This window comes from Calliopsis andreniformis, chromosome 11 (assembly GCF_051401765.1).
Source record: "Calliopsis andreniformis isolate RMS-2024a chromosome 11, iyCalAndr_principal, whole genome shotgun sequence".
Classification (NCBI taxonomy): Eukaryota; Metazoa; Arthropoda; class Insecta; order Hymenoptera; family Andrenidae; genus Calliopsis; species Calliopsis andreniformis.
In genome coordinates this window covers 13,521,116-13,533,685 of record NC_135072.1, presented here as the reverse complement: position 1 = coordinate 13,533,685, position 12,570 = coordinate 13,521,116, and the positions used below count along the sequence as shown (strand labels likewise).

The window sequence follows — 12,570 nt, the reverse complement described above, 5'->3', positions numbered from 1 at the left end:
TACTATTCGATCTGGTGGATCAACGTCCTAGAGTGAAGCCTAGGCTGACCGGAACGTAGAAATGACCATAACTTTCACACTGGTTACCATTATTCGTTTTATATGATGGAAAAGCTGTTGTATTTATATCGTATTTTATGCTTCTGGCGTTGACTCTGAAGGCCGTAGCTATTGGATGTGGTGGAGCAACGCCCTAGAGTGTCGTATGGGTTGCCCGGAACGTAGAAATGACCATTACTTTCACAATGTTTGCAAATATTCATTTTATACGATGGAAAAACTGTTGTACTTATATTGTATTTTATTCTTCTGGCGTTGAATTCTAAGACCCTAGCTATTCTATCTGGTCGAGCAACGCCCTAGAGTAAAACCTAGGTTACCCGGAACGTAGACATGACCATTACTTTCACACTGTTTGCAATTATTCATTTTATACGATGGAAAAGCTGTTGTATTTATGTTGTATTTTATGCTCCTGGCGTTGACTTCTAAGGCCGTAGCTATTAGATGTGGTGGAGCAACGCATTAGAGTGACGCCTAGGTTGACCGGAACGTAGAAAAGACCATTACTTTCATAATGTCTGCAATTATTCATTTTAAACGATGGAAAGACTGTTGTACTTATATTGTATTTTAACCTTCTGGCGTTGAATTCTAAGCCCCTAGCTATTCGATCTGGAGGAGCAACGCCCTAGAGTGAAACCTAGGTTACCCGGAACGTGGAAATGACCAGTACTTTCACACTGGTTGCAGTTATTCGTTTTATACAATGGAAAAACTGTTCTATTTATTTTGCATTTTATGCTTCGGGCGTTGACTTCTAAGGCCCTCACTATTCGATCTGGTGGAGCAACACACTACAGTGAAGCCTAGTTTGTCCGGAACGTAGATATGACCATAACCTTCACACAGGTTGCAATTATTCGTTTTATACGATTGAAAGACTGTTGTATTTATTTTGTAGTTTATGCTTCGGGCGTTGACTTCTAAGGCCCTAGCTATTCGATCTGGTGGAGCAACGCCCTAGAGTGAAGCCTAGGTTGCCCGGCACGTAGAAATGACCATAACTTTCACACTGGTTGTTATCATTCGTTTTATATGATGGAAAAACTGTTGTATTTATATTGTATTTTATGCTTCTGGCGTTCACTTCTTAGGCCCTAACTATTCGATCTGGTGGAACAACGGCCTAGAGTGAAGCCTAGGTTGCCCGGAACGTAGAAATGACCATAACTTTCACACTGGTTGCTATCATTCGTTTTATATGATGGAAAAGCTGTTGTATTTATATCGTATTTTATGCTTCTGGCGTTGACTCTGAAGGCCGTAGCTATTGGATGTGGTGGAGCAACGCCCTAGAGTGTCGTATGGGTTGCCCGGAACGTAGAAATGACCATTACTTTCACAATGTTTGCAAATATTCATTTTATACGATGGAAAAACTGTTGTACTTATATTGTATTTTATTCTTCTGGCGTTGAATTCTAAGTCCCTAGCTATTCTATCTGGTCGAGCAACGCCCTAGAGTAAAACCTAGGTTACCCGGAACGTAGACATGACCATTACTTTCACACTGTTTGCAATTATTCATTTTATACGATGGAAAAGCTGTTGTATTTATATTGTATTTTATGCTCCTGGCGTTGACTTCTAAGGCCGTAGCTATTAGATGTGGTGGAGCAACGCATTAGAGTGACGCCTAGGTTGACCGGAACGTAGAAATGGCCATTACTTTCACAATGTCTGCAATTATTCATTTTATACGATGGAAAGACTGTTGTACTTATATTGTATTTTATCCTTCTGGCGTTGAATTCTAAGCCCCTAGCTATTCGATCTGGTGGAGCAACGCCCTAGATTGAAACCTAGGTTACCCGGAACGTGGAAATGACCAGTACTTTCACACTGGTTGCAGTTATTCGTTTTATACAATGGAAAAACTGTTCTATTTATTTTGCATTTTATGCTTCGGGCGTTGACTTCTAAGGCCCTCACTATTCGATCTGGTGGAGCAACGACCTAGAGTGAAGCCTAGGTTGCCCGGGAAGTAGAAATGACCATAACTTTCACACTGGTTGCAATTATTCCTGCTATACGATGGAAAAGCTGTTGTACCTATATTGTAATTTATGCTTCTGGCGTTGACTTCTTAGGCCGTAACTATTTGATCTGGTGGAGAACCGCCCTAGAGTGAAACCTAGGTTACCCGGAACGTAGACATGACCATTACTTTCACACTGTTTGCAATTATTCATTTTATACGATGAAAATGCTGTTGTATTTATATTGTATTTTATGCTCCTGGCGTTGACTTCTAAGGCCGTAGCTATTAAATGTAGTGGAGCAACGCATTAGAGTGACGCCTAGGTTGACCGGAACGTAGAAATGACCATTACTTTCACAATGTCTGCAATTATTCATTTTATACGATGGAAAAACTGTTGTAATTATATTGTATTTTATGCTTCCGGCGTTAGCTTCTAAGGCCGTAGCTATTAGATGTGGTGGAGCAACGCATTAGAGTGACGCCTAGGTTGATCGGAACGTAGAAATGACCATTACTTTCACAATGTCTGCAATTATTCATTTTATACGATGGAAAAACTGTTGTAATTATATTGTATTTTATGCTTCCGGCGTTAGCTTCTAAGGCCGTAGCTATCAGATGTGGAGCAGCAACGCCCTAGAGTGACGCGTAGGTTGCCAGGCACGTAGAAATGACCATTACTTTCACAATGTTCGCAATCATTCATTTTATACGATGGAAAAACTGTTGTACTTATATTGTATTTTATGTTTCGGGCGTTGACTTCTAAGGCCCTAACTATTCGACTTGGTGGAGCAACGCCCTACAGTGAAGCCTAGATTGCCCGGAACGTGGAAATGACCAGTACTTTCACACTGGTTGCAGTTATTCGTTTTATACAATGGAAAAACTGTTCTATTTATTTTGCATTTTATGCTTCGGACGTTGACTTCTAAGGCCCTCACTATTCGATCTGGTGGAGCAACGCCCTAGAGTGAAGCCTAGGTTGCCCGGGAAGTAGAAATGACCATAACTTTCACACTGGTTGCTAATATACATTATATACGATGGAAAAGCTGTTGTACCTATATTGTAATTTATGCTTCTGGCGTTGACTTCTTAGGCCGTAACTATTTGATCTGGTGGAGCACCGCCCTAGAGTGAAGCCTAGGTTGCCCGGAACGTAGAACATACCATTACCTTCACACTGTTTGCAATTATTCCTGTGTTTAAAATACATTTAAATTTCGAAGCATCGTTTCGTCCGCGAGAATCGCAGTACGTTAACGTGCTGTGACCGACCGAAGGTCGCCTTCGGTAGGAAATTCAGTTGCGTTGACAATAACCTCGGTACATTCGAATTGCGACTCGTTTTTTCATCCGATGCGGTTGAAGTTCGAACAGGTGAGCGATTACGATCAGCTGTTTGAATCTCAGGCCCGATAACGAGTGGGGGTATCGGAGCCTGACAAAGAGAGAGAGCAAAATCGGTACATTAGACAAAGAGAGACAATGATAGGCGAGCGCCGCGTAGCGGATTTTCGGGGACTCCGCGATTTTCGCGGAGCGTCTCGCGCTCGCATGTCGAAGTCAGTCTTGCACCGAACGCTCGCACGGTAGCAAGGAACAGCATTATAGAAGAGTCTACTGAGTTAGGAAATTTGGGCACCAAGTTCCTTAGCTCTTGACGCCTTCTACGCTGTATTATCGCACTACAGCTCGCCATAGCTCCCTTCGAGAACCACGTATTACACGTGCGAAGGCAAAGCGATTGTTTAGTCGCGATAAATTTAAAAGACGAGTAACTGCGCTCTTGGAATCGGTGGCTACCCCGATTCCCTGAGCTTGCTATTCGTCGGAGGAGCAATCAAGACCTCTTCTTGGTTGAGCCCCGATATTGGCACCAACAGAGAGGGTAAACGTAAGTGTATCACCTCTGCGTTGCCCGTGTTGTGTCACCCGTTTAGTAGCAGCCCGCGTACGACGAATAGATGCGTACGTTGCGGTGAACGGTGAGTGCTACAACCTCTGGCCTTTATCCGCCGCCAAGGCTAGCTAAAGCTAGTACCGAGGGTCGAACGCTCGCGAATCTCGGCTTACAACCGTGATTCGCACGAGGCAAGCCTTCTTGGAAGGCAGGTTGAGCAGAGAAAAGGAGGATCCCTCCTCTCTGCACACTCGTCTGCCGACGCTTTCTTCAGAGCGAAGAAACGTCGGTATTACAGTCCACTACATTACCTTAACGATACGTCAAGGTACTGCTCCCCCCTCCACGTAGGCTCGTTTCGAAGCCTGGAGTCGGGAAGACAACGGTTTGGCTTGAAAGCAATTACGCTCGCTGACCAGTGCGGTTTCGCCGCTCTTTTCTTTTCCAGACGCCAGCGTCGCTAAGGGACACCGGCCGGCGTCAGTCCAAGGGACCCTTCCCTAAGATTTTGGTCGAAGACCCCCAACTAAACTAAAAAATAAACGTCGTATTTAAGTCCTTTTTAGGGCCGACTCAAATTTAATTAAGTGTACAATTTTTTTCTTGACACCCTTCTCTCAACCACCCAATCCGGACCCCGTTAGATCCCTGAATTTTCAGCGATTCTAACATAAGGTCCTTCGAGCCGGATTCGGTTGAGAAAGGGCAAGGAAAAGTTGTATTAGCTTCTCTTCAGGTCGAATTTCGAGTAGCGTTTACCTCTCGAACCGTACCACCATGTCCACTCCCCAAAGAGAACAGGCGCTTTCGCCCAGCCTCGAGAGTGACATGGAGGATATCGTCTCGCGAGTCAGAGGTCTGACCCGACTCGTGACGAATCTGAAGAAGAAAGGACGAAGTAGTTTTACTATCTTCCTCCTGAAAGAAAAGCTAAACTATGCCACGGAAGTGTGGAGGGACGTGCTCGAGCGAGTTAGTCGTCTCAAACAGGGCATTCCCCTCCATCACCGTAAAGGTATACCCTTCTTCGATCAGGAGGTGCTTCAGGACGCCGAGGACACGTTCCACGAGGTCCAGGATTTCCTAATGACGGAAATCGCACAACTGGTCGAAGCGAAGGAGCGGGTTGAGTTGGGTATTAACCAACGTAAAGCCGAGGGTGCCGGCTTTGACAACACGCAGATTCCAGTCGAGTTGCCTAAGCAAAGCCTTCCAAAGTTCAGCGGTGATTCCAGAAAGTGGAGACACTTTGAGGATCTATTCACCGCTGGCGTGAAGAATAACCAACGGTTGTCCGACGCACAGCGGTTGCAATATTTGAACGCGTGCTTGGAAGGTGAGGCTCTCGCGACGATCGCCGAATTTGAAATTGCGGATCGCAATTTCAGCGAGGCGTGGGACGCCCTGAAGAAACGATTCGGGAACCCACGCACAATTATCACTCAGCTTCTTGAGACCTTACGGAAGCTGAGAATGATAAAAAAAGGCGATCTACCCAGCTTCCAGCAAGTCACAGTGAGCTGGAGACAGACGCTCGCTGCGCTCAAGAGATTGGGGCGCCCTACTAAAGAGTGGAGTGACGTGCTGGTCATTCTCATAAAAGAGAAGCTGGAAGCAGCCCTGCAGTGGGAGTGGGAAATGTCTATCCAATCGGACACGGACTTCCCGTCGTTTGACGACATGATGAAGTTCCTTGACGGACAGGAGCGCGCGTTGGTGGCATTGGAACACCAACGATGCAACGCAAAGGCGGAAGTCACGCCGAAATCTCGCATACGGCAGCATAACGCCGTGGTCGAGAATGCTCCCCCTACTCCCGAAAAGTGCGTGTTTTGTGAACAACCGCACGTAGTTGCTACGTGCAAAAAGTTCAAGACACTTTCGCCGGAACAGCGGTTTCAATACATGAAGAATAATCAGTATTGTATAAACTGCTTGGCGTCAACGCACACGGTGACACACTGTCGAACCAGCGTGTCATGTAAACAGTGTAACGGACGGCATCATACCATCCTGCACTTTGATACACAGAAAGTCGGCACAAGTAACCGTCGTACGACGAACAAGCCAAATCAGGGCAAGCGGGAAGCGGGACGGAGCAACGTTCCTGCGCGCAGTCCTGTACAGGCAAACGTAAACACGAATTCTCGTGCTTCTACGTCAGCCGACAACGTTGCGTCTCACTGTGGTGCGACAGAGAGCGTAACGGGATCTGTGTTTCTGGCGACAGCTGATGTGCGAGTCTATGGAAAGGGAGGTACGTCGCGTATCGCGCGTGCACTCATTGATCAGGGATCTGAGGCCTCCTTCATAACAGCGAGTCTGGTGAATGATCTACGACTCGCGCGAAGGAAAACCCAAGCCATGGTAACCGGCTTGGGGGGCGGAAAGACCCATGAGATTACGCACAGCGCGGACATTAGATTCGGGTCAACACGGTGCACTGCACAGGCGTTCCGCACTAGTGCATACATCGTCCCGAAAATTACGTCCTACGTTCCACCGTCGGTTCGCATCTCAGATGCTGAGATCTTAAGTGAACTGACGCTTGCAGATCCAGACCCTGCATCTGATCGACCGATTGAGGTGCTCATCGGTGCAGAGGTGTACGCCAGTATTATTCGACGAGGATTCCGTCGAATAAACAAAACAGGACCGATCGCACAGGAGACGGCCTTGGGCTGGATCCTGTCTGGGCCGATCGACGCAGCAAACTCTTCCCCAAATCCCGTGAGGACGCTGCACTGCAGCGTCCTTGAATCGTTGGACAAGGCGATACGGCGATTCTGGGAGATAGAGGAGGTGCCCTCGACCTTGGTGAACACTAAAGCCGAGGACGAATGCGAAGAGCACTTCGTAAAAACCGTCGCGCGAGACGCGACGGGAAGGTTTATAGTTCGGTTGCCCTTTAACCATTCGAACCCGGACGAGCTGTTGGGCGATTCTCTCCCAATAGCTCTCTCCGCGTTGACAAGGTTGAGGAGAAAACTGGACCTGAACCAAACCCTCGTGAAGGAATACAGTGAGTTTCTCACTGAATACGAGTCGTTAAAACATATGACTCGGCTCGAGTCAGTCGATAACATGCGACTCTATATCCCTCACCGAGCGGTTATTCGCACGGAGAGCGCTACGACGAAGCTGCGCGTCGTGTTTAACGCCTCCAGCAAAACAGCGGGCGGACGCTCGCTGAACGACCTCCTCCACGTAGGTCCAAAATTACAGACTGATATCACCGCCGTATTAACGAGGTGGCGTCTGTACGAATACGTGTTAGTAGCGGATATCGAGAAGATGTTTAGACAAATTCTCGTAGCTAAAGAGGATCGTCGCTTTCAATGCATCGTATGGCGCACCCCCTCGACCGAGCGACTTATCGCTTACGAGTTGAATACCGTCACATACGGTACGGCGTGCGCTCCATACCTTTCGATGCGAACACTTCTCGAGCTGAAAAAACAGGACGGCGACCGGTACCCGCTCGCCGCGCCTGTCCTCGAGAAGGACGTCTACGTAGACGATGTGTTTATGGGAGCTCCCGACAAACCGTTGTTGGAGAGAATCCGTAAACAAACGTGCGAGCTCCTACAGCGAGGTGGATTTAACCTTCGCAAGTGGGCTGGAAATTCGTCAGATTTGTTACGAAATATTCCACAGAGCTCGCACTCACACGCAGTCGACCTTAATTTGTTTGACGATTCAGAATTAAAGGTACTCGGTCTGCGATGGATACCATCTGGAGATTTTTTCTATTTCAATCTGCAACGGTTTCAACCGTCTGCAACACCGATAACAAAGCGCACTTTGTTTTCGGAGATTGCGAAACTGTACGATCCACTCGGCTGGCTTTCGCCAGTTATGATCCGTGCGAAAATTTTGATGCAAGCCCAGTGGCTGGAAAAAATCCAGTGGGACGAGCACGTTTCCGCGGAGACGCACAAAATGTGGAACACATTTTGTGTCGATTGGAACAGATTGAACGATTGGAAATTACCCAGATGGATCCGATACGGAGCCGATGCAATCTCTGTGGAGCTCCATGGATTTTGTGACGCATCACTCGCTGCCTATTCCGCCGTCACCTACTTGAGAGTGACGACGGTGAACACTGAAGTGTTTACGTCACTTCTAATGGCAAAAACGCGAGTGGCTCCGATCAAAACGCAGTCGATCCCAGTTCTTGAATTGAACGGGGCCGTACTGCTCGCTGAGCTTATCGTGCATCTGAGAAAGTCGCTCTCACTGCCGATCGATCGTGTTGTCTGTTGGACAGATTCTACGATCGCCCTCGCTTGGCTTAAAAAACACCCATCGACATGGACGGTTGTGGTAGCCAACCGCGTGTCAAAAATCCAAACGTCTCTTCCGAGCGCTGAGTGGCGTTACGTTCCAACACGCTCAAATCCCGCGGATTTAAATTCGCGTGGGATAGAGGCTGCAGATTTTCTGCAGTCGAGACTGTGGATGTTTGGACCAGGGTGGCTGAGCGGACCGGAAGTGGAGTGGCCAGCGATGCCAGCTTCCGTGGAGACCACTGAAAGCAAGCGCATAGCGCATGCACATGTAACGACTCCGAAACCGGAATGGAAATTTCTGTTCCGATTTCAAACGTGGAGAAAACTGTTGCGTGTAACGGCGTATTGTCTTCGCTGGCGAAAACAAACACGCGCCGAACAGGGGTCACCCGACAGTCGAGTAATCGAGGCGTCAGAATTGCGAATCGCAACTGAACGTATCGTGCGTCACATACAAGGCACGCATTTCTCAGAAGAGTACCGGTGCTTGAAAAAACGCCGAGGAATACCTGAGAAATCTCCGCTAAAAAGCCTAAACCCTTTTCTCGACGAAAATGACGTCTTGAGGGTTGGCGGACGACTGGAGAACGCGACGCTTGCATGGGAAACCAAGCACCCGATAATACTGCCGAAACATTATGTGTCAACACTCATAATCCGGCAGTGCCACGTGGATACGTTGCACGGGGGCTTGCAGCTGACCTTGCATACTGTGAGGCAAAGCTACTGGATTCTCGGCTGCCGAAACGCAGCGAAGACGGTTATAAACAAATGCATGCGATGCGTGAGATGGCGAAGCAGCGCCTCCACGCAAATAATGCAGCATTTGATACCGGAACGCTGCAGGCCTGCAAAGGCCTTCGACAACTGCGGAGTGGACTACGCGGGGCCTTACCGTGTCCGCGACTCCGCTGGTCGAGGAAAGACGGCTCACAAAGCGTACATCGCGGTGTTCGTTTGTTACGCCACGCGCGCCGTCCACATCGAGCTCGTCCATGATTACACGACGAGCGCGTTTTTAGCTGCACTCGATCGGTTCGTAGCTAGACGTGGTATACCGTCTTGCATTTTTAGCGATAATGGCACCAATTTCGTTGGGGCCGATCGAGAGTTACGTAAGCAGTTCTGTGAGGCGTTTTCCTCCACAGAAATGCAAAACAAATGCAGCTCTATGGGGATAAGGTGGAGGTTTAACCCCCCCAGCGCTCCTCATTTCGGTGGAATGCAGGAAGCCGGCGTAAAATCGGTGAAACACCATTTAAAGCGCACACTGGGTGAATTCACGCCGACGGGAGAGGAAATGCAGACGCTTCTCTGCAAGATCGAAGCGAGTCTCAACTCGCGACCGATCGCCCCCCTGAGTGACCACCCAGATGATTATGCGCCTCTGACGCCTGGGCATTTCCTGACAGGAGGTCCACTAAATGCGATTCCGCTGCAATCGGTGGAAACTGAAAAACTCTCGCGACTATCGCGGTGGAGAGCGATTCAAAAATTTCACGAGCAGCTTTGGAGGCACTGGACGCGAGATTATCTCACGCACCTCCAAAATCGCTATAAGTGGCGCACCACCCAACTGCAACTGCAACCAGGGGATCTGGTGTTAGTGCAGAATCCTCTTCTCCCCCCTAATCAGTGGGAAATGGGGAGAATTGAGGAGGTGTTCCCGGGTAAGGACGAAAATGTACGGGTGGTAAAAGTCCGTACAGCAAAGTCCACATATACACGTCCGATTACAAGGATGTGTAAGTTACCCGTGGATGAGCCTGCTGCGGCGACGGTTGCCGAGGTCGAGCAGGCGAAATAAACACCGGACAAAATTCGGTAAAGGCCGAACGAGACAAAGGTGAGGGCAACCGTTCTATTTGAAAAGACAAACGGTCACGAACCCCCCTTTGGCTCCCGGCCCCCTTGACAGTCCAGGGAGGGGAGATGAGGTACTTCTCTCTCTCTCTCTCCAAGGGAAGAGCGCCCCCCGCGAACTCGCGGGCGCCGCCGAAATTTGATCCGATCGCAGCCGGTTGACGATCATTAGTCAAGCAACAATGGCGAGCGATAAGGCAATATCGGCGAGCTTCGACCGCTGCATGCGGATCGGCGAGGAGGCCCTCACCACCGTCGCCCCGCCGGACCAAGGAAGTGCGCCCGCGAGTGGACCACCCACGCCGGAAGATTGGGAATTAAAGCTGGGGACGGAAATATATAAAGTTCCTGGGCATATACCGACCACCACCCGGCGATATCGTATACCGGCAACGGGAGGACGATATTTGGTCAAATGGAATAAGGAGGGCCTACTTACGTCCCTGCTCTGGAAAGAGCAGGGAGGGAAGCCGCAGGAAGGAGCTGCAGCACCGAGGCAGCAGGCTGGCCCTTCGGCTGGCCCTTCGGCTGGCCCTTCGGCTGGCCCTTCGGCTGGCACTTCGGCTGGCCCTTCGGCTGGTCCCTCCAAGGGGGTCAACAAACGACGGAGGAAGAGGGCGGAACGGCGGGTCGCCACCCCCGCAGCCGGTCAACCAACGTCCACCGTCGCGGCCGGATCGAGGCCCCCAGCACCGACGCCCCCATCGGCACGAGCAACCCGACACCCGCCCGGGGCTTTGGAACAAATGACCCGAACGGCCATCGGGGTGGCCATCGAAACGTCGATGCGTTTTCTCCGGGGCCACCCAGGGTTTTCTCAACCTAGTGCAAAGTAAGTTCAATTAAATTTTGTTTGATTGAATTTTTGCGAAGCGCCGTGAGTGAGTTCATCTCAATTGAACTCCACTTGCGGTACTTTGCTCTCTCTCTTTTGATCGCCTACAGAAATCTTGGTCCTTCAAGTTTCGCGATCCGAGTCGTGTTTGTGTTGAAGCTGCCGATACTCCTTTTGCACGGACAGTGCAAGGGGGGCGGTATGTTTAAAATACATTTAAATTTCGAAGCATCGTTTCGTCCGCGAGAATCGCAGTACGTTAACGTGCTGTGACCGACCGAAGGTCGCCTTCGGTAGGAAATTCAGTTGCGTTGACAATAACCTCGGTACATTCGAATTGCGACTCGTTTTTTCATCCGATGCGGTTGAAGTTCGAACAGGTGAGCGATTACGATCAGCTGTTTGAATCTCAGGCCCGATAACGAGTGGGGGTATCGGAGCCTGACAAAGAGAGAGAGCAAAATCGGTACATTAGACAAAGAGAGACAATGATAGGCGAGCGCCGCGTAGCGGATTTTCGGGGACTCCGCGATTTTCGCGGAGCGTCTCGCGCTCGCATGTCGAAGTCAGTCTTGCACCGAACGCTCGCACGGTAGCAAGGAACAGCATTATAGAAGAGTCTACTGAGTTAGGAAATTTGGGCACCAAGTTCCTTAGCTCTTGACGCCTTCTACGCTGTATTATCGCACTACAGCTCGCCATAGCTCCCTTCGAGAACCACGTATTACACGTGCGAAGGCAAAGCGATTGTTTAGTCGCGATAAATTTAAAAGACGAGTAACTGCGCTCTTGGAATCGGTGGCTACCCCGATTCCCTGAGCTTGCTATTCGTCGGAGGAGCAATCAAGACCTCTTCTTGGTTGAGCCCCGATATTGGCACCAACAGAGAGGGTAAACGTAAGTGTATCACCTCTGCGTTGCCCGTGTTGTGTCACCCGTTTAGTAGCAGCCCGCGTACGACGAATAGATGCGTACGTTGCGGTGAACGGTGAGTGCTACAACCTCTGGCCTTTATCCGCCGCCAAGGCTAGCTAAAGCTAGTACCGAGGGTCGAACGCTCGCGAATCTCGGCTTACAACCGTGATTCGCACGAGGCAAGCCTTCTTGGAAGGCAGGTTGAGCAGAGAAAAGGAGGATCCCTCCTCTCTGCACACTCGTCTGCCGACGCTTTCTTCAGAGCGAAGAAACGTCGGTATTACAGTCCACTACATTACCTTAACGATACGTCAAGGTACTGCTCCCCCCTCCACGTAGGCTCGTTTCGAAGCCTGGAGTCGGGAAGACAACGGTTTGGCTTGAAAGCAATTACGCTCGCTGACCAGTGCGGTTTCGCCGCTCTTTTCTTTTCCAGACGCCAGCGTCGCTAAGGGACACCGGCCGGCGTCAGTCCAAGGGACCCTTCCCTAAGATTTTGGTCGAAGACCCCCAACTAAACTAAAAAATAAACGTCGTATTTAAGTCCTTTTTAGGGCCGACTCAAATTTAATTAAGTGTACAATTTTTTTCTTGACACCCTTCTCTCAACCACCCAATCCGGACCCCGTTAGATCCCTGAATTTTCAGCGATTCTAACATCCTGTTATACGATGGAAAAACTATTGCTCCTTTATTGTATTTTATGCTT

General features: G+C 49.4%; 1 protein-coding gene across 1 annotated transcript; it reads left to right on the top strand.

Moving 5' to 3' along the window:
* Positions 1-4,730: 4,730 nt before the first annotated feature.
* Positions 4,731-10,055, top strand: LOC143185362 (uncharacterized). The gene has a single exon (XM_076388291.1). The coding sequence runs from the start codon at positions 4,731-4,733 to the stop codon at positions 10,053-10,055; it is 5,325 nt and encodes a 1,774-aa protein (XP_076244406.1).
* Positions 10,056-12,570: the final 2,515 nt, after the last annotated feature.